General features: G+C 41.9%; 2 protein-coding genes across 7 annotated transcripts in view; one reads left to right on the forward strand and one right to left on the reverse strand.

Moving 5' to 3' along the window:
* Positions 1 to 1,740: 1,740 nt before the first annotated feature.
* Positions 1,741 to 6,861, forward strand: ngb (neuroglobin). Its single transcript, XM_010897910.4, has 5 exons — positions 1,741 to 2,912; positions 3,020 to 3,257; positions 3,809 to 3,917; positions 4,081 to 4,200; positions 4,291 to 6,861. The coding sequence occupies exons 2-5, from the start codon at positions 3,160 to 3,162 to the stop codon at positions 4,441 to 4,443; spliced, it is 480 nt and encodes a 159-aa protein (XP_010896212.1). The 5' UTR covers positions 1,741 to 2,912; positions 3,020 to 3,159; the 3' UTR covers positions 4,444 to 6,861.
* A 5,816-nt stretch (positions 6,862 to 12,677) lies between these two features.
* The window catches only part of tmem63c (transmembrane protein 63C), a 35,804-nt gene continuing 25,272 nt past the window's right edge, over positions 12,678 to 23,209 (reverse strand). For all 6 annotated transcript variants that reach the window (XM_020054373.2, XM_020054375.2, XM_013137471.3 and 3 more), the window contains 10 exons: positions 20,453 to 20,606; positions 20,218 to 20,324; positions 19,494 to 19,580; positions 19,288 to 19,353; positions 18,394 to 18,556; positions 18,207 to 18,312; positions 17,156 to 17,323; positions 16,897 to 17,009; positions 16,140 to 16,229; positions 12,678 to 16,040 (listed from right to left, as the gene is read on the reverse strand). In XM_020054373.2, coding sequence (XP_019909932.2) covers positions 15,819 to 16,040; positions 16,140 to 16,229; positions 16,897 to 17,009; positions 17,156 to 17,323; positions 18,207 to 18,312; positions 18,394 to 18,556; positions 19,288 to 19,353; positions 19,494 to 19,580; positions 20,218 to 20,324; positions 20,453 to 20,606 — 1,276 coding nt within the window. In that variant the 3' untranslated portion in view covers positions 12,678 to 15,818. The remainder of the gene's footprint in view (positions 16,041 to 16,139; positions 16,230 to 16,896; positions 17,010 to 17,155; positions 17,324 to 18,206; positions 18,313 to 18,393; positions 18,557 to 19,287; positions 19,354 to 19,493; positions 19,581 to 20,217; positions 20,325 to 20,452; positions 20,607 to 23,209) is intronic.

Raw genomic sequence — 23,209 nt, forward strand, 5'->3', positions numbered from 1 at the left:
ACCTGGTGGAACATCTCACAACTACTTAGGTTGATAGGCAACAGGTCAGTGACATGATTGGGTATAAAAAGGGTGTGCCAGAGTGGAAGAGTCTTTCAGATGTTAAGATGGTCAGGGGTTCAACACTGTGAAAGACTGCCGGGGCAAATCTCATTATGTACGGTACACTATCATTAAAAGATTCAGAGAATCTGGAGAAATCTCTGTACACAAGGGACAAGGCCGAAAACCAGTATTGGATGGACAGGCTCTTCGGGCCCTCTGGCGGCACTGCAATTAAAAACAGACATGATTCTGTAGTGGATATCACTGCATGGGCTCAGGAACACAGTACGTTGCTGCATCCACATCCACAGTTACAATTCTATCATGCAAAGAAGAAACCAGATATAAACAAGATACAGATATGCTACTGCCTTATCCGGGCCCAAGCTCATTTAAGATGTCCTGTGGTCTGATGAATCAAAATGTGAAAATATTTTTTGGAATTATGGACGCCGCGTCCTCCGGGCTAAAGAGGAGAGGAACCATCCAGCTTGCTATCAGCGCACTGTTCAAAAGCCAACATTCGTGATGGTATAGGGGTGCATTAGTGCACAAAGCATGGGTGACTTACACATCTGTGAAGGGACCATTAATGATGAACAATACAGGTCTTGGAGCAACATATGCTGCCATTCAGATGACCTCTTTTTCAGGGAAGGCCTTGCTTATTTCAGCAATACATTGCCAAACCACATTATGCACATATTACAACAGCATTGGCTCTGTAGTAAATAATTCTGGGTGCTAAACTGGCCTGCCTGCAAACCAGACCTGTCACCTATTGAAAACATTTGGCACATTGTGAAACAAAAAATACAACAAAGGAGACCCAGCATTATCGAGTAGTTGAAATCCTATATCATGCAAGAATGGGAAAATATTTCGCTTTCAAAACTACAGCAATTTGTCTCCTCAGTTCCCAAATTCTTACAGAGTGTTAATAGAAAAGGTGATGCTAAACAGTGGTAAACATGCCCCTGTCCCAAAATGTGCATGTGATTGGCACATTATCGCATTCTGTTTATATTTGTAATGTCACAACTTTTTTGGAAACAGAGTTGTGGAAGAAGACCAGAAGGGGAAATACAGTAATTGTTGAAAATCTAAATAAAATGCTTAAGATTCTGAATTGTCCTGTTGCAGTTAGTATATAATCCAAATCAGTGCTAAGAGTGATCCAAGCAACACAACCATATTAAATCTGCCATGCTGTCTAACTGTATTCTTTAAACATTTTTGTCAGTGCTGAATTCCCATAAGGACAAAAAATCTGAAATAAATATTTCTCAGATGCTCTGGTTAAAGTCTCTGGCTATTTCAAGAGCCATATTTCTACTTAAGAAAATAGAGTTAACAGTTCATCTGCCATCACAAAGTGCAATATGGGATATTTGCTAAATATTTAAAACATTGAATTATGTAAATTTCTATATATCATTGGTTGGTGAAACACACTGAAGCTAACAGCAGCAGTTATATTGGATCCATAAACAATGTTGCTGTCAGCAGACCATTACATAGCCATACCGTGCTGTCTCCATGGAGACCAGCTAAGATGGTCACCTGGAGGGTACCGTTACAGAACCATGATGTGTTCAAGTTCCACCTTAAATATGTGGATGTATTCACATGAGGACGAGTATAATTCATTAACAGTTTACGGTTTATTTTTCTAACTGTGCTTATTCTAGTGTGGGCCTGCAATAGAAGCTCATCAATCAAACCAGCTGTGGGATTCACATCGCTGGGAGTCTCTTAAATGATCAATACTATCACCTCCATGAGAGCTCAAACATCACATGACCAAGGTTCAAGGGCTCTGGTGAGGTTGTCATGGAAACCATGTTTCCCCTCCTTCCACCCCCAGTGGTCTAGCTGGAGACTGCTGTGCACATCCCTGGCTTTCCACACATAAAGAATTCAACACCACCACCTCCCCGGTCCAGAGTATAGTAGGGAAACTCTGTTCAATGGCATCCTCCCTTTAAAGGTGTGTAGACATTTGTTTTCTGATGGAACATTTGAGCAGGCATTCTCACAAAACAGGCTCAACATGGTTGAGGAAAACGACAAAAAATATATTGTAGAATAATGACACGTTGAAGGTTTCGTCACCAGACTTGGTCATCTGAGTGTCTGAGAAGACGCCTCTCCAAGCAGTTAAAAAATTACGATGTACCATTTTAGAAAGGTGGGGCCCTCGGGTCCATTATTACTTCAGCCACAATATTAAAATCTCCATACATTTTGTAAAAAAGTGCTTTCAATGTCTGTTGTTGAAGGACTGCAGTTTAAAAACAATGGATGGTAGAATGGCAAGGTTTAAAAAACACTCCAAAAAGGTTCATTTGGGCTCTGAAAGGGTTTGACATTTCTCATAAGCAAATAACATGTTCATGATTGACTGTTTAACCACCCACCTTAGTTCATTTCCATCTGACCTTGTGGTATATGAGGTGACAGTGCAAGTCACAGAGTATTTGTTTGCTTATTTGGGGAGGGGTACATGTTTTTGACAGGTCTTGGTTCACCTGCAGGAGGAGCTGTAGCTCATCACATCCTCCAAGGAGAGGAAGAGCGAGATCCCTCCTTTCCTTCGGTGTCATGAACAAATCCACAGCGCTGGAGAGAGAGCATAGCTGGAGAGAGAGGGGGAGGGAGAGAGCCATGTAAAGACAGATAGCAGTCAGTGTGACAGATAAGATCAGCGGATGACTTGCCTCACTCTGAATGCACTGTGACCAGGAGAGGATGTAAGTGCACCAGTTTGCCAGCCAAGTCAGCTCTCCAGACACACACTCACACACAGACTTCACAGCCAGACACAGGCAGGGAGGGTGGGAGAAGACAACAGTCTTATAACCAAGGTATGCTCCAATTCTCTCACGTCGAGCTGTCATGAATTCCTCTTGGTGTTGTTTTGGATCGATCGTGTTGACATACCTCTTGCACCTACTGTACACTTTGTTTCCAGGTGGGGTTTGCAAAGGTTTCCCAGCGGAGTCTTCAACAGTGTAATGGGTTGCCCAGGCTGGAGACATTTACTCTGATCCTGCAAAGAGGTTAGCGTAATCCTACAACAAGAACTAGTTCTCGCACTCAGCCACCCTGGGCATGGAGAAGCTGACGGAGAAAGACAAGGAGCTGATCCGAGGCAGCTGGGAGAGTCTTGGCAAGAACAAAGTTCCACATGGAGTCATCATGTTCTCCAGGTACTATTCCAATGTAAAGGTTTTTGTCTGAGGAGTAAGGATTAGGAATGGAGAGAATGAGGGAGTTAGACATTGCATGTGTTCCTTCATAAAATGTTATTGTAAATAGTACATCAATCTTCTGCATGTGTACCAAAACATTGTTCAATAGACACAGCATTGGATTTGGTGAGAAAGTTTGCTGAAATGATTTGCAAAAATGTACAGTTCTATACATTGAAAATATGCTAGAATAATGCAAATATAGTGTAAATAATGTAATACCAATAGTAAACATTACTTGTGCACTCAAAGGGACGAATACACTTAACCAACTCAACAACACAGCCACAGCATCACACTCTCACCATAACGGGACTGGAGGCTTGACTTGTTGCTTGGCGACTGGCTGCAATAGTCTTTATTTTGAAACGGCTGCTGCTAAAACAGACGCTAGAGCCGAACTGTTGCTGACTGTTCTATTTTCTTTCACAAAACAATGAACTGGTACCTAGTATTATACCTCTGAGTAACTTACTACCAGTACTGTTGTGTGCTCTGTGTCTGAGCAGACTATTTGAACTAGATCCTGCACTCCTCAACCTCTTCCGCTACAAATCAAACTGTGGCACCCCACAAGACTGCCTCTCCAGCCCTGAGTTCCTGGACCATGTCACAAAGGTGATCCCTGCTCGGCCCGTCGCTGTTAAAACAGACCATTAAGTGGCGGATTCTTGAAAAACGCATCAGCATCAGTGTCTAACCCTCTGCCTGCATGTTGGTGTATGTGCACATTTCTTTGTGTGTCTGTGTGCGCGCACCTGGTTGCCGTGCGTGTGTCCAGGTAATGCTGGTGATTGATGCCGCAGTCAGTCACCTGGACGACCTCCATACCTTGGAAGAGTTTCTGCTCAACCTGGGAAGGAAACACCAGGCCGTCGGTGTCCACACGCAGTCCTTCGCTGTAAGACAGCTGTCTAATACCCCGCTGTGGCACTGTACTGTGTACTGTACGCCGGGACGTTTAGGGAACAACGTTTCTGTTGTGTTGCAGGTGGTTGGGGAGTCCCTCCTCTACATGTTGCAGTGTAGTTTGGCTCAGGGCTACACAGCGGCGCTGCGTCAGGCCTGGCTCAACATGTACACCATCGTAGAGGCGGCCATGAGCAGAGGGTACACAAAGAACGGGGAACACAAGACAGACTGACTGAATTCTCTGGTCTGCTGCTACCAGTCGCCGTCCATTGACCTACAAGGTTGATAAGGAGTAAGGTTGTGTAACTGACAGCATGTGGCTTTCAATTGCGGTGTATTTCCTCGGTGAGTCTAGGGTCTCCCGGTATGGTGAACATGCTTGACGCAGCAACGGTCCAATCGCCTCATGTTCACAGAGTGAAATGTTTGTTTTTTTGCTGCGGATGTTGTAGCTGCCAGACAGCGACGCTGAAGCATTGTCAGGATGTGTCGGCCAGCTCTAAGGCTGCCGTTTGAATTGCTCAAATGAGAGAACGCGTCGAGTTGAATTAATATAATGACTGAAATTGCTTTGTAAATAATGGCTTAATATGTCTACTCAAATAATTACAATGATTGTGGTGGTCTTTGTGGTGATCTTAAAGAGTTGCACAATTGTCATACACTGAATATATTACTGGGAGCCCTTACTGGGATCATAACTGTAGCTGGAAGGGGCAGCTATGATATGGGCCTTTTTCCCCAAATCAAACCAGAAACAGAAACCATGATCACAAATGTATGCACAACACTCACGTTCTGTGTCATTATCACAGTGATGTGTCTATATATTTCAGTTAGGTTAGGGACCTTATAATGACACATACTAAATCTCTCCTTTTAGTGTGTTCATGACCTGGGTGCAGCAACCCTTAAAGGGAAACACGATTCTTAAAGCCATTGATATCACCAAGAAAACGAATACGTTTGATCGATGTTCAGAAGAAAATGACAAGAGCTGTTAATCCATTCTGAAGCTTTTCTATGGGATCACTAAGACTGTTATGGCGTCCATGTGCACCTTTGTCTGAAAGGTGTTTGTGGCACCTTCCACTCCTCTGACAGCCGAGGTTGGAAAGATCAGATTGCTATATGCATATTATGATATTTCAATAGGCTTCTACTGACTGTTATGTACTCTAAAATAGACTGTTATTCTTCTCTCTTGAGTTCTAGCTCGTTGATGTAATGGAACTCATTAGTAGATTATTTGCTTCTTTGGAGTTCTTTGGTCTTGACCTTTTTTCACTTTTCACTCATTGTAAATGTGAAGTGGCGTTGAACCACATACAGCATCTGTATACTGTAAATACTGCTGTCATATGTTATGAACAGGCCACATCTACTGGAGAATGTTGGCTTTTTGGACCCATTAGACAATCACTGCCATTGAAAATGCCAGGGTTTATTCTTTTTCTCTTTATTTTGCTCATACTACCGCAAAGAGCTTTAGGTGCTTGGAGTGTCTTTCTGTGGAATAAATAATTTATTGCTAAAAATGTTTACTCCAAAATACATGAGCCTGCTGAAATAGTCAGCGATGTGCACAGTCTTTCTACTGGTATGACCCAACCAATTTGCCCGCAGTAAATGTTTCTAAATCGTGCTATCTGCATTGAGAGTCAATGCCAAGTTAGCTAAAATATGCCAAGTATGTGATAATAGCACTACACTACTGTCTATACAAGCTGCTGATATGTCCTAAATATTGCTCCTGTCTGAGATTACTTTTATAAAGTTTATTTTTGTATTTTGTGTTTTACGTATGTGTAGAAGTATATACCATTGCAAACACCGTTTTTCCAAACCTGTTATAGTACCTACAATATATATGTCAAGTACATGTGTTTTCAGTTTACATTTATCGAGATTTAAGGTACATAAAAACACTCCAGCTGTAAGCATAGAAATCTTACTTATGAAGGCTTTTTATATGCCCAAGAGCTTTGCACTTCAAATGAAGAGAATCTTTTTTGCTCAGTCAGTATAACTGCCCTATTATCAATGTGTCAAAGGGATATGCATTATATATATATATATATATAAGGGATCTCACTCTCCTTTCAATCCCCTGTGAGCTTTCTTTTCAGGCCATTGCACCACTACTTCAGATGTGTTTGGCTCCCCCACATTCCAACTAGCATATGGGTTCACCTTACCAGTTAACCCTTTGACAGAACTAAAAAACATTAAAAGTAGTTCATCAATACAAAGTGACATCCAGTCTAATAGGTTTAATTTAGGAAAGCAGCCCCATGCGTTTAGCACATTTGATAATACTGCTACATGTACAATGCAGGTTGTTGTGGGAAATGTCTCTATTATAAACCATCTGGGAGTGTCTGTTCAGCATGTATGTGTGGACAGCATTGGTACATCGAAATAATGTACTATTCAGTTAATGAGTGTTTCACTGTCTACCTCATCAACGCAGTTGTTATTAAACAGCGATGATTTCACTTATAACTATAACCAAAAACACAACACTTAATGCAGATACCCTGTCAACCTAACAACTCACAAAATGGACCCCATCCTGTACTTATGTGATGTGTTGTGTGCTAACTCAATTAAGACTAAATAAAGGTGATATTCAGTGGAAATACTACTGGGGGAAAAAATGATGCTTGTTGTTTTTCTTCCAGTCCGTTGGTGTGTCTGTTTCAGTCTGATTGCAATGCTGAGTCCGTGGTTTGTAATCAGTCACACTATGCCCGGTTTCTCTCTCTCCGGTTGGCTATTCCTTGGGATTATATAACATCTGTGTACTGGCTGGCTCCTTCCCTGTGGCTATAGAGATGAGTGGGGGCTATATCTGAAGATTGAGCGAGTCACTTCTAACTTAATCATGCAAAAGTCACATGCATTACATCTCCAGAATTCCAAGAACTCTGAACTGAGACATGGCTAATGTGTTTTTTTTGCCTTTAAAATGCAGACAGTTTCTTATATATATATATATTTCTAAACCTTTTGGATTGTGTGTCTGTTTGTGTGTTTCAGATTGCCTGAACTCCTTTCAACACTTGGATTTATACCATAAAGCATCAAAGCGTTCACATATTCAATTTGCTTGCATCATTGTTAAAGTGACATCCATGGGCTGGCTGTCCGGTCTAGGGATGAAGCAATAAGTGACATGTCCCAAATCTGTCTCTGCAGTGCTCTCTATCTTCCCTCTGTAAGAGATTTTGGTTTCTTGATGCTAGTAAGTTACTTGCTGTCCTACTGTGACCCAGAGTGTATCACTGGGGCTGGGTGTGTGAGGGGATTAAGATGAGAAATTGGGGACATTAATCACTGGTGTGGCCTTCATTAGTTTAACACAAGATTCAACACATAACAAGAAGCTTAATTAGAGGTTGTTATGGCCAGTCACCTTCACAATATGTTTTTTTTGTGACAGCGGATGCGTAACCCAGTGATTTATGTGGAAATAAATAGTTGAGACGATTTGGCCATTTACCAGAGATAAAGTACACACTGGCCTTGTACCCACCACCCTAATTTGGGCAGTCAGGCTGACTTGGGCGACAGTCTCATTGTAATTTGTTTAAGGGTCTGTGTCCCTACAAGATGGGTTTAATCACTCTCATCCTTCTATGTTATACATTCTCCCTGTAGGGGTTTTACCCTATGACAAACTATTTTAAAACACATGAAGTTATCGCCCACTTAGTCCATTCAATTTTTGGAACATTCAGGTCAACATAACTTTAACCATTGAACTCTTGGCTACCTCTAGGCTAAAATATTTGGTCAAATGGCTTTAAAAAGAGGCACTGGTATGTTTAAAAATGTATATTACAAGTGGTTATATTTGATAAATATACTTAACAACATTCCATGTAATGTGTAAGCAATGTTTTTGGATTGTAACTTTGGTGAAAGCCACCACATTGCACCCACATAACCACCACATTGGTTATAAGACAGTATACTGTATATCATTTTAAAGATATTTTTATGATCTTTCAGAACAACTTGTTAAACAAAGCTTAAAAAGTATCAGTCTTCCATTCTTAAAGCCCCTTCATATAAGTAAGCCTGATACTGTTTGTACTCTAAAGGTCAAAAGGAATATGTATGTTGACTTGAACATTCTAACAATGTGTTTGATGTGTGCTGTATATCAAAGCATTCCAAAGATGAAATGGCATGCAATCGTAGGGAAAAATCTATATGAAAAATATATGGGACGCAGGGCTGAAATAAATATGTAATCACACAGAATGATTCCATTGCTTAAACGGCTATCACGCATTTTCAAATTCTAGTGACATAGATTTTTATAAAAACCATGAAGGATTTGTTGGCCCAAGTGAGCGTGCCCTACACACTGGATCGTGGACTAACAGATGGATACAGAAGCTCTGAAGGGAAGTCTCTGTTCTGTAGTTTTCAACAGTTAAAGCCTGTGAGATATTGTGCCATACACGACGGCTGCTGGAGGATCAGCCCAGAGGCTTTCTCCGTGAGAAAAATACAACAGACACATTATTTTTAGAAAGTCTGCAATGTGTTTTGGAATGAAGGGGGATCAGATGTTGTCATGGAAACTGTTAAGTGAGTCCTTGAGTGGTGTTGTTTTTGGAGGAAGGGCAGACACTTCTCAGTAGAGCTGGCTGACGGGCGGAGTGGGGAGAGTGATATAATAATGAGAAGAGGATGGATGGAGTTGGAGGTGTTTAGCAGACTGGGGCTAATCAGGTTAGCTGTAGGATCATCCAGGCTGGAGGCAGCAGGGGTAACTGGATGGGTCTGCCAGCTCGTCTTGCTTCATCTCCGCTCAACTACTCCTGCACAGCAACCGCCATTGCCTTAGCAACCAGGGGGAAAGCACTTACGTGCTGTCCTTCGTGAAAATTTTATGACAGTGTTGTTAGCGTGTCACAAGACAAAGAGTTGTAGTTGAAAGCTTACAGAGTAGACAACGCTTCTCTCCTGCTCAAAATTCTTTAAGGTTTTGTCACTGAATACTATGTACTGTATAAGGTAATGAAATCATGCTTTCTTAAGCTTTTGAAGTCTTTTAATACTCATTTTTATAAAGAAGCATTGTTTTTTAAATGCTTTTCATTGTGTAACCTTGTGAATGCATGGATTTAAAGAATAAGGTCTCAATTGTCAGTATGTGTGTCATTTTCCCCTACGCCGTTATGGACTTCTCCACTGAAATGACAGAAATTCAGGACATCTTCCAGTGAAGGCTGTCCTTTTGACTGACCTGCAGTCTAAACATTAGAAAGGTAGCATTTAATTGAAGTATGAAGACAGGGTAACACTGAGACGTAGCCACCCTCTGGTGCTGTTCTCCTGCATTGATAACAGGTCTGAACACCTTTCCTGGGAGAGAGAAACAGTTGCATTTCATACTGACAACATTCCTCTAATGAGCTCAACCTTCTGTGAAACGCTGCCTGCCAACACCTTCACAGCTCCACTCTGGATCTTACATCAAAGTCCTCCGAGATCTGAGAGCCAGACACTGACCCTCCTCTCTTTCAAAACCGTGGTGTATTTGGAACACATGGCGATTTGTCTGAGCACCCTGTAGCCTACTTCTACAAGTGTTCTGTAAAAAGATGCAATAAAGGTGAAATTAAAAAGAATCGCAAGGTGACAACTGTCGCTTTTAAAGAACTAAATTGTGAGAGAACATGTAAATATAAAACAACAGCAACTGAGTAAGAGGATATTGTATGTGGAACTAAGAAGGCATCGTAAACTGTGGGGGACTGACAATATGATGGGCTGTAGGAGGTAGAGACATTCTATTCTGAGCATCTGGAGATGAGAGGAAAAGCTCTGCTCCACACACCCATAGGAATTCACCTTTCACTATGAAGCATGCTACAAGCACTTGCCTGTGGTGACAGAGGAAAATGTCAGCCGTTTTCTCTTCCTCTCTCTTTAATAAGGAAGGTCATAATAGCAGTTATATAGGTGCCATTTAAAATGAAAATGAGTTAAAATGAAAGTAATAGAGTTAATTCTCGGTAAATGAACTACTATTGACATTAGTCCTAAACAGCACTAAGGGCCATGTTAGTTAGCGCCTTTGGCAGCCTTGTGCAATTAATGTCCCCAATTCCTCCCACAACCCCACATGAAGCTTACAGACCAACGGTGTCTCCAGTGTGCACCTAGGCTTGTCCCAGGGGCTAGTTTGTATGCAAAAGCACTGCACCAAATAATGGACCTTCAGGGAGGTGAGCACCTGCATGCATTAACCCCATGTCTTTATCCCTGACTGTGGCACAGTCTGTGAGAATAAAGTCTCAACCCAGTCAAATTCACTGTCATTTAGGGACAAATGTAATCAGCAGAGAAACAGGAGAGTTTCTGATTTGAATTCATGCCGCACTCTTCATTCAGCATTGACACTTAAAATGGATCCAGACAAAACTAGTGATATCAAAAAAAGACATGCAAGAATACAGTAAGTACACACTGGAAAGTTGTCATTTTTTTTTAAACAGCTGAATTCCAACCACCTTCATTGATCAAGGTGACCCAGTTTAACAAATCACACAAAAGAAATTACCCTCTGCTCAAGACGCAACTGACACTTGTCAGACAACACCTGGGAAAAGAACAAAAGTAGAGGAACAATGCACTCTGGACAGATCAGTCAAAGGTGGAGTTGTTTGGACACAATTGCAGAAACTATGTTTGACGAAAACAAAACATTTCTTTTAAACAGAAAAACCTCATACCAACCATAAAGCCTAGAGGCAGTGGCATTAAGGTTTGGGGCTGCTTTGCTGCCTCAGAGCCTGGTCAACTTGTCATCATTCAGTCAACCGTAAATTCTATATTGTACCAGATAATTTTTGTCAAACCTGAAGCTAAACCTGAAGCTAAATATATATCCACCATCCACCAAGTACGTCATATCCACAATTATATTAGAAATCAGAAAATACAAGACAACAGTCAAAAAATACCTGCTTGTTAAAATGTTAAGAAACTAAGATTGACCATTGTACTATGTATGAACTTTGCAATAAAACTTCCACTCACTGATGAATAGCTAAATGTGCTTGGACAATGACCTTCTGTGAATTATAGGCTATGTTTGTGCACGGACAGCATGAGAAACCACACCCTGTAAAAAGCCACTAAAAAGGCTGGTTTACTCTCTGTTTGTCACCCTTAGATTTTCCCCTTACTTTAAACTCTCTGCCTTCTGCTGAACTTTTGACTCTGTTCCCTTTCCTACAGACCACAGTAGATGGAGTGGGAATGTGGAGCCTGTAGCACAAAATGCGTGGCAGTCGCCAATTCGGTTTTAATTGAACTCACAGCACTCCAAAGACTTTGAAACCGCAGAACAGCTCAGGTCTGTCAGTTGTTCAATCAGACGGAGATCATTGACGAGCATTCTCACGCTGTTACTCAGCCTTAGGCCTCAGTTTAAAAAAAACAAGGCACACATTTACATCAAGATGACAGAATGTTTGTTTTATTTTATTTCCCTGCAAAAGTAAATTATTCAGAGAAATCTATAAGTAGTACTCCAGAATGGACACTAACCAGTTTCCTGTAAATGATGAAAATAAGGGCTTGGAGAAAGTCTGGAAAACCACTGAATCCCCAAAATAGAGCTTGGGCGCCCATTTGAAGAGCGTTGATGTACTGTAAAAGCACAAATGACAGAGAGGTACAGCAGAGCCAATTAAGCATCAAATTGCATTGAGTTTTACAAGTACATTGCCTCCTCCTACATTGGGACATAGAGAACAAAACTTTCTTTCCTCTAACTTTTGATGTTTACAAATGATTACCTAAAATAAAATGGAACATAATAAACCGCTGTGACCAAAGCAAAATAAATAAATAGATTAATGTGTTTAAATTGGAAAATAATAATTAAATTTATGACCTGTGAGATCATAAATGTAATTATTAGGCTGAAGCCAAAATAGGCTGAAGCCAAAATCCAGAGAACACACTAGGTAACGTCAGAGGACTTTTAGGCCAAGGTTTCTATGATGTGATCTCCAGCCAGATTTTAGTGGGGTGCTCTACGCAGCCCTGGGCCTACACTGTGAGCAGAATAACATAATTAATTTGGAATTATCCATTTCTGTGGGCAAAATAGGTTTCTTCTTATTCTGAATTATTTTATAAGACACTATATTTCTCCTATGATATTCCCTCCATTTTACAAAATGACTTTTCACAAAACACTATTTGAAAAAGACATCATCATTAGCTCCATGGTCTTTGGAGCATACTGCAGACCTTACTATATAGCACAGGTGTCAAACCAGTTCCACAAAGGGCCGAGTGTCTGCAGGTTTTTGGTTTTTCCTATAAATTGGTTCCTAGTTCATACCTACACAACCAGGTGAGGGTAGAAACTCACCAATCAGTGACCTAATTAACCAATCAAATACAAGGAGAGAGCAAAAACCTGCAGACACTCGGCCCTCCGTGGAACCGGTTTGACACCTCTGCTATATAGGATATTTCAATTACTTTCAGACACATTCGGAAGTAAATAGCCTGATACACTTGAAAAATATTCCTTTAAATGCACAGACAAGTGTATTTTCAAAAACAACTACTGATTTACTTAAATCCATTAGAACCTGGTCCAAGATATTTGAAATTAAGTACTTGACAAACAGAAAAACTATTTAGCTGATGTTATAATAATACTTATATAATTTAAAATTACAATATACTTAATTTTAAGAGATCCTTATTACAGTGTGACCATATTTTATACAAGCATTATAATTAACTGTAATAATTCAAAGTCACACTGTACTAACCAGATGTAATGGGGGGTATTACACACTGTAATTACAGAGCTGTAAAAACAAATGCTTGTTACCATGCTCGTTTCAAATGTATACTTTTCTGAAACTAACCACCTCACTCAAAGTATTTAATCAATGGCTGTTCATTTTAAATGTTGCAATTTTGTAGACAAAAGCAGAAGCTCATCCTTCCAATTGGTAACAAGTATTAAGTTTATGGTAATAGCTCAACAGTATCTATAGTATATATGTAGGTAACAAACTATGCAAGTACAATTTTAGGGAAGCTACCCTGAAAATACAGTTCACCAAGATTCCAATTATTTCACAATGGAAGAAGCCTAAACCAGTCCCTGAAAACTACATACACTGTCTTGTATGTGCCTCATATCACCATCGCTTTCAAACTTGAATTTCATGGGTAACTGAGATATGATTGTGATTACATTTACAGGTTATGCACATATAAATAACATATTACACATTCAGCTCAGTATGGGAAGTTTCATTTTTTGTTTTGTTTTTTGCAGTTCAACCCTGCATATTTAAGATAAACTAAAGCCACAATATAATTTACTTAACTAAAGTTACTTTAACAACAATGCTTTATGAAAATTATAATATGTAAATGCGATGCTAAAAAGGGAAATTATTTGTTGGTTCACCAACATTTTATTTTTGTTTAAAGATTAACATGTAATTTCAGTAGTACACTACTACATAGAAATAACTATTTTAAACCCCAAAACCGAGATTTTATTTAAACTATCAACAATCTCTTCCAAAATGTAGTTCAATTCCAAGAAAGTACCCCTCAAGACATGTTTGGTTTTAATCTGGTAAAGACATTGTACAGTAGTTATGCAGAAGTCTGTTTTCATCAATGAAAGTAAGCCTAGTTAATTAGGTTTTTGCCAACAACTACTAGCAAAAACATTGAGTGGAGATTTTAGAGACTGCTCATTCTTGGGTAGTAATTAGAGACTTTCTAAGCTTGGACTCTAAAGCACATCTATCCATTGTGAAAGTATTTTACTGAATCAGGGGCATCATTGCAAAACAAATACTGCATTTGTGAATTTAGTGAAAACTTGCACATTTGCAACAAGCATTTGTTACCACTGTAATTCCAGACTAGAACATGTTGTCATTGTAGAGTTATTACAGTTAATTACCACACTTGTTTGTGTAATTACACATGTAATATAATTAGTTGTTACCGAAATGACTGAAAATACACAGAAAATAATTATTATACAAAATAATATTGAACCGTGCTTGTCTAAGAGATCTCTATTCCACACTATCCATAGGAGGATTGCTGCTCAAACACACACAGGAGAAAGATCATAGCTGGTAATTGGGTGTTTGGTTAGAACTATAGCCAGAATGTGTACATATTCCCCTCTATGGGTTTTTATCTACGTCTGTCTCACCTGGTTCCCTGCTCCTTCAGTTCAGTCCATGCAGCATAATTCAGGCCATGCTGGATTGTCAGACGACGGGGAGTTTTTCTTGAAGGCACAGCAAGAGAGCACTATTACAAACAACAACCAGGTTGCACTCATTTTGGCAGGGAAAACTTCCCGCCCTTGAGAAGCAAAACACTTGCAATAAAAAACTAGCAAACATTACTGTATGACTGTGCCAGCTGAGTCTTACACAGCATTGGAATTAGCTGTTTAGTTTGAAGGGTGGACCTCTAGTAGAGCAATGTCCAGGCAAATCCTATCTCGTAGAGCATTCCCAACATGCAGTGGAGAGAAGGACTTGCTTTGGACTACTACCATGATAAAACAGGCTGCAATTAGTATCTTTTCATGACTGTTTTTGCTGCCTGGCCTTTATGAAAAAGATTTAAAAGCCAAATAAATTGGAAATAATGTTTCCAAATGGAAGCGGTATCTCAACTTGTCCAATAAGAATATTTAAAAACAATAATGAAGCAATGGCATTATAGATTGTTATAAAACAATAACACACATGACCCGTCCCTCTCCTGTCAGCACGGTAACATCACACACAGGACTGTACGGAGTAGCAAAATAACAACGCTAACAGCAATTACAATAGCAGCAGATCCCATTGGGTTTCTTGTGCCTTCTCCTCCGTAGGGAGTGTTAGAGCTCTGAGTTCCACTCTGCCTCCGTTCCCTCCTCCGTCTGTCCTGTTCTCTCACTGCAGATGGCTTGATCACAACCCGTATCCCTAACCCTCTGCCTCACAGAGTTCCACCACACCAGTGCCAGATCTCCAAGTCACAAGACCACTCTGTCTAGTGGGACCAATCTGTCCAGTAAGGTCAATCCGTTCCACCCACTGCGTAGAGATTCACCCCTGCTCCTGTCCAGGATGCACACGCAGTGTTCTTTCCCGCAACACAGTCAACCCCCTGCCAAGTCACATACAGTATGGCACGCCTCATTAATAACACGCCGAGGGAAGAAAGGGAGAAAACAAGAAAGCGGGAAGCCGGAAACCGACAGATGCACTTTGTGTGAAGTATCCTCATTATGGTTGATTCACGATGACAGCTGACAGAGATGTGTTGAGGAGGGGTTACTCTGACCTTTCACAATGAGGAAGGAAAGGTCACTTACATCCTTTCTCCACATCCCAGCAACAGGGCTGTGGAGGAAGTGATGTCAGCATTGGAACCTCCAAAGACAACATCCAAATGGTTTCTCACCAATCCGGTTCAGCCAGAGGTGGCTGGGGGCAGCTGGGTGGGGTTCTGAGGTTAAAGCCGAGAAATGAAGCATTTGAGCGTTTTTGCGTTGGGGGAGGGTGTCAGTCACTGGTAGCCCACTGGGCTGTCCATGAGGGGGCTGGAGTAGTAGGGGTCTGGAGGCTCCTGGAGCTCTGTCTCCACAGTTTCCACTTGGTCCTCCTTGTCCTCCTCTTCCTCCTCCTCTCTGTCCTGGGAGTTGGCCATGGTCCCATAGCTCTGGTGGGCCGGAGAGGGCATTGGGGTGAGGCCTAGCTCCGGATCCAACAATACAGATGCCACAAACAGCTGAGGCGAGAGGTGGAGACAGAGATAAAGTCACCAATGATTCACAGATACCTTGTTTTGAGATAATTAAGAGTGGTGTGATCTAAGAAAGACAGATACATTGGATGGGGTGGTGGAGTGGGTGGAGCTTCTCTCTGCATCTACAAATGTTCTTTCTGCGGGCTGATCAGCAGACATCTGGTCAGACATCTGAAACACATTGGCACAGAGTTTATTTAGTCATTAAGCGTCATAGCTCTACATCCAACAGAAGTCCAGGAGAGGTCAAGTGTAATCTCTCACATTTTACTGATTGGTATTATACAGATTCAATCTCACTAGCACAGCTGCTGTGCTAAATCCGATGATAAAATACTGTACAACATGATATTAACCATGGTTATTCAAAATGGGGGCCAGGGCTAAACTTTGAAAATGGTTGGGGAAAGGGGTGTGTTCAGAGATAATGATGATATTGAGGAAGGAGGAAAAAGGCTTTTACTAAAGTAATTAAAAAACAATTAGAATATTTGAAATGATTACTTTGAAAAAATTTACTTTAAAATGTGACAAATTGCAATAATAGTAAAATATATATTATTGCCTCTAATTAGTTATATGGAGTGATTTGAGTTATTAAAATATAAAAAACTAGTGAAGTCAATCAATTTCATACTGGATCCTACTGTATGGGAATTAAACCCACAATCCCAGCATTACCAGGCTCTAAATAAGTGACCCACAGGGGACATGTGGTGCAGGTCCCTGCTGGACATTAAAAGGTTCAAGACCCCACCATAACTTTACACAATGGTCGAAACACTTTGGCCTGTAGCACTACAACACTAAATGTCCCAGTGTTAATATCATAGCTGACCTGGTAGCTTGATGACTTGTCCGGCTGTTTCCTCAGACAAAAGCCAAAGAGGGAGAAGGCAATGCAGCAGAGCAGGGAGATAAACGTGAAGAGTGTGATGGGACGCACTGGGCCTGGAGCACGAGGCAGAGAGAAGAACCATAATCACGACTACAATACCATCGATGACCACTGGCAGCCACTAACCTATACTTGACCACAACATGGGTAGCCCGAACGTAACTGCATGTCTGATACTCTAACAGCAACTAGGAAGTACCCAGTCTCAGCACGGAGAAGAACAGGAGCCAGAACATGCAGAGGACTGGAGCCACGATGACCTGGCTGAGGGCTGCAGTGTGGATGCGCTGGTTCAGCTTGGTGGGCACGTATGCGTAGTAGATGTTGTAGCGGTCCACCATGTGTTTCAGGATCAGGTAGAGCAGCCCTGATAAGACAGAAACACCAAAAGACATGACGGACCTGACACAAATAGCACGCAGCCGCCTCTTGTAATAGCTCTAATGTCCGTCTAAAGTTGAGTGGAGGCCCATTCAATTCCCATCCCTGTCAGAGTTGGGATATCCTGAGTGAACCCAGGTGAAAGACAGCATGCAGCTGAGCCCAGACCTGGTGCAGTGTGGAAGGAAGGCGTCAGGCCTGGAGAGTAATAGTAAATAAAGGGTTGTTGCGGCTCTAGGCAGAGACAGGAGTGAAGTGGGCGTCTGGCTCTCAGCTCGCTGAGTCTGAGTGTCTAGGTCGACAGCACATTCACTTTCCACAGTCTGCACCAGGCTGGCAGCAGAGCTGACCGTGGTCACAGAATCAGAAGAGATCTTCGACTCCAACACTGAGCAAACACACACACAAACACACACGCGCACACATACAGTGCACACACATACAGTGCACACATACAGTGCACACACATACAGTGCACACATACAGTACACACACATACAGTGCACACACATACAGGGCACACACATACAGTGCACACATACAGTGCACACATACAGTGCACACATACAGTGCACACATACAGTGCACAAATACAGTGCACACACATACAGTGCACACACATACAGTACACACACATACAGTGCACACACATACAGTGCACACATACAGTGCACACACATACAGTGCACACATACAGTACACACACATACAGTGCACACACATACAGTGCACACACATACAGTGCACACACATACAGTGCACACACGAACACACAGATATACAGAAATGCCCACAGTCAGAGAACCAGATCCAGACCGACTAAGACACAAACAGGAGGAGGCAGCCGCCAGATGAACACAGACACTCACCAAAGGGCACGATAATAGGACAGGTAATACTGTAGGTCATGCTGACAGCATAGATACACATGGTCCAGGCGTACTCCAGACCGAACTGGAACTCATAGGCCTGGCTCTGGAGACACAGACAAAACACACACAGTTATCTGATGCATCAAAGATGACAAATCATCCACGGAAATACTGCTCCTCTCACCCGTTTAACGTGGATACGCTCAGCCCCGGACTTGGCGAAGCAGAGGCGCAGAGCATATACCATCAGAGCTGGGATTCGCAGCAGCTCCATGGCTGTGCCAATCAGGCTGGATGTGATCACGTAGTTGACAAAGAACGCTCCATTATCAGGCAGGAAAACACACCTGCACACAACGTGAGGACATACAGCTGTCACAGGGTTATGTCAATGCCATGTTAGGACATACAGCTATTACAGTGTTATGTTAATGCCAGGTTAGGACATACAGCTATTACAGTGTTATGTCAATGCCAAGTCAGGACATACAGTTGTCATAGTGTAATGTCAATGCCATGTTAGGACATACAGTTGTCACAGTGTTATGTCAATGCCAGATGAGGCCATACAGCTGTCACAGTGTTATGTCAATGCCAGATGAGGACATTGAGCTGTCACAATGTTATGTCAATGCCAGATGAGGCCATACAGCTGTCACAGTGTTATGTCAATGCCAGATGAGGACATTGAGCTGTCACAGTGTTATGTCAACGCCAGATGAGGACATTGAGCTGTCACAATGTTATATCAATGCCAGATGAGGACATAGAGCTGTCACAGTGTTATGTCAATGCCAGATGAGGACATACAGCTGTCACAGTGTTATGTCAATGCCAGATTAAGACATAGAGCTGTCACAGTGTTATGTCAATGCCAGATGAGGACATAGAGCTGTCACAGTGTTATGTCAATGCCAGATGAGGACATACAGCTGTCACAGTGTTATGTCAATGCCAGATGAGAACATATAGCTGTCACAATGTTATGTCAATCCCAGATGAGGACATACAGCTGTCATAGTGTTATGTCAATCCCAGCTGGCACTACAGCCGCCGAGGACAAGACACATAAACTTACTGGAATTTAATATCCCTGTCTTCTAGGAAGTTGACATCAAACAGCCACCTGAAGAACAGGTCCAGACTGGGCAGCCAAAAGACAAGCACAAGAACAATAGAGAAGTAGCACAGCATCTTTGGTCATACATCACGTGTGTAAAATAATAACGTTCATACTGGCAAGGGAGAATTAAGCTGCTACCTGTTAGCATTGATGTTTCATACCTGGAGAGACCCAGCGAGGGAAGGATGATCACCATGAACACCAGCAGCAGAAAGCACTTGTGCATTGTTATCTGGTTCTCACTGGACCTGATGACACCACATGCACCATGTTATAACATCAAAGGACATGTAACAAAACACAGATTTCCAACATCCACATCTTAATCACTTCCAGAGACTGAACACGAGCAACAGACACACAAACCCACTTGCATACAATCCCTCATTCACACGCACCGTTGAATAAGCAGCATCTCACACATTAATGACTGCATCGAATGCAAAGGACTTCATATTGGGCTCAATACCACAAACGGAGCGTTTCACACCGATAACTGTGAACATTTGATTAGCATTTGGTCGTTCACACATCACGCCTTCACAGCACATGTGTGGATATGGTGGGCCCGTTGCGTAAAGGGTGGCGCGTATAGGTGCCGTGCCGTGTGAGCTTCTACAGTCCTGATGCACAGCTAATCTGCTCCTCAGCGCATAGTGACCACAGCGCATATCATTATCTGTACGCAGAGATCGCTATGACAACCTGACTGGAGGAGAACTGCCGACAGACAGAACCCACTGAGAGAGACAGAGAGCGGCAGGCTGAGAGGCATTGTGTAACGGTGTCAGGAAGACGCTGAGACAAAGGCAGATGAACAGAGGTGACGGAAGACAGTGGTGGTCCATAGGACAGGACTTGCTGGGGCCAGCAGCAGAACAGTACCTGGTCCAGTGAGACTCAAAAAAAGCTGAGTAGTAGACAATGAAGGGTAGCAGTACAGAGAAGGCCCAGAGCAAGAGGGTCGGGAAGAACTGAGTGATGACTGGACTCTGTGAGAAAGAATCAGAACATGATGACTTCACCATAACATAGTACATTCAGAAAATATAGAATACACAGCACCACCTCATTAGACACGGCCAGGCAACGTCAAGCTGATATGAACTGTAATTCCTACCTTCAGGCTGTCCACAGGCTGGGTGACATTGAACCTATCCATGGTGTTGACGATGATGGCAGGTGTGGTGAGAAAGAATAGGAGAAGGAAGAGGAGGATGTTGAGCGCGAAGCAGCGGAGCCACCAGCGAGAGCCACACACGGACAGGTTCTCCCTGGAGTCAGAGAGGCAAACATGGATGTCTGATAATCAGCTACCCAGATGACGGGCTGACCTTTACATTAAAGTCATTTAACGGACGCTCTTATTTAGAGCAACTTACAGCAGCGGATGCATGCATTTCCATACGTTGTGGGAACTGAGCCCACGACCCTAATGTTGTTATGCCCTACAGAGTGAGCTACTAGAGACATGACAGGCATGTTACATTTATGAAAGTATAAATCAGAAGGCGTCAAGGCAGCACATCCTAGCGCCACGATACAATGCTACTGTTCAAACCCAGAAAGTCAACCAAAGCAAGTGGTAACGTCGGATGGAGGATGCTACACGAAACAATACTGGAGTGGATAGCAGGTTGGACGCATCACACTCTACTGCCCCTTTTTAATGAAGGGAAACACTCACTGGTCCTTCCCAAATCCTGCGATGACACCAGTTCTACTCCTTCCACATGGGGGGGGGTGGCGTCTCACATGTTACACATGTTATTATTAAATAACTTAATTTCGTAATTTAATAATACGTTTCTGGATGGTGTTGTTACATAAAAAGGCACCCCCGCTCCAACAATAATAATATACTACTAGCCTTGTACACAATATGCAAATGTTTCCCCCGCTTGAAATAACCAGAACAATTATTATGACCACAAATTGTGTAATGACACCCCTGTGTTCACTGATGTGGGTGTACACTTTCCACTTCCTCATGGCTTTGTGGCAGAGTCCATCAGGGCCACAGACCAAAAGGTTGAGGGTTCATCACCCCTGACCAACACTCTGTCCCTTTCTCATTGCACAACGATGAGCCAATGGCACGCCATTTCAAACACGTGTCACCATTGTTGGTGTCCCTAGAGATTTCTTATGAACCAAATCTAATAGAGGTGTCTTCCCATTAACATATTTTTTCAAGCTCATGTTAATTGTTAGGAAGTTATAATTCCCCTACTAGCACAACAGGTAGAAAATACTGATCTTTCTGGTACTAAAGACATGGAAAATATGTATTTTAAATGATTTTGCTCAAAGATCACAGTTTGCAGAATCGCAGAAGTTGATCGAATCTCGGGGTCACAAGGTCTCCAATACTGGAATTATGACATACTGCCTGAAGGACTCTGATAGCATGAGAAAAATGAATCTCTGATCTGTAGAGACCAAAATCCAACCATTAGGCATGAATGACAAGCACTACGTCTGGTGAAAACAAGGTACAACTCATCACTGGGCTAACACGATCCCAAAGGGGAGGTTGGAGGTGGGATAAAACATTCAAGTAACCATCATTCCAATTCCATTTTAACCACAGTTTACACTCAAAGCCATGAGTAGAATTTTACTTAATTGTACTCACATTTCAGGATAATAACGCAACAATCTATTATATTATGGTGTTCTGTCTATTCTAGGTTTGATCATTGCTTTGTACCTAAACAATGTCAGTATCAGAGGTTTTTCAGTAAGCTCTCCCGTATCTTCAGTTTTTGCCTGAATACAATACGCACTTGCGTTTTCTGAAGCCTATCAGTTATATATACATCTCTATATTTTGTGTGGAGTTACATGGAAATGAGTGCAGCTTACAATTATTTTGTGTAACATGATAGTATCCTATTGCAGATCTAGCAAACAATTTACATACTTATGTGGATGGAGGACATGATGTACAGTTGATTGCAGACTACATTTACCCTTGGATTAGTAAGCATGGAGAATTGTTGCTCAAAAGGAAAGTAACAATTTGACAGGAGAGGCACATGCAAGCAGATGAGGAAATCTGGCTTGGATGGAAGAAATTGCATAGTAAAACCTGCAAAAAGTAAACCAGGGAAAAAGGCACTACGCACATCCCCTTAACAACTACAAAAAATGACAAAGCACCTGTATTCTGGACCTGCTCGCTTACCCCAGTAAATTTTAACTGGTCCCTATTTAAGTAGGTTATATGGTTGAGTGGAAAGGCCACATGACAGTGACTGAAGAGGAACACAGAACAATTCAAAGGTAATTTATGCTTGAGCCCTAGGTGAACACAGCCCCTGTCAATACATTTCAAATCTGTGGCAGGGCAATTATTGTTCTTTTCTAGGTACCATACCTAAATACTGGATATACAGTATCTCACAGAAGTGAGTACACCCCTCTAAGGAAATATTTGGTTATTTCCTTTCATGTGACAACACTGAGGAAATGACACTTTGCTATAATGTAAAGTAGTGAGTGTATAGCTTGTATAACAGTGTAAATTTGCTCTCCCCTCAAAATAACTCAACACACAGCCATTAATGTCTAAAGCGCTGGCAACAAAAGTGAGTACACCCCTATGTGAAAATGTCCAAATAGGGCCCAATTAGCCATTTTCCTGACATTTGTGACTCGTTAGTGTTACAAAGTCTCAGGTGTGAATGGGGAGCAGGTGTGTTAAATTTGGTGTTATCGCTCTAACACTCCCTCATACTGGTCACTGGAAGTTCAACATGGCACCTCATGGCAAAGAACTCTCTGAGGATCTGAAAAAAATTATTGTTGCTCTACATAAAGATGGCAGCAACCCGGTGAGGAGTACAAAAACAACTGTGTCTTGCCTACAGTC

This window comes from Esox lucius, chromosome 15 (assembly GCF_011004845.1).
Source record: "Esox lucius isolate fEsoLuc1 chromosome 15, fEsoLuc1.pri, whole genome shotgun sequence".
Taxonomy (NCBI): domain Eukaryota; kingdom Metazoa; phylum Chordata; class Actinopteri; order Esociformes; family Esocidae; genus Esox; species Esox lucius.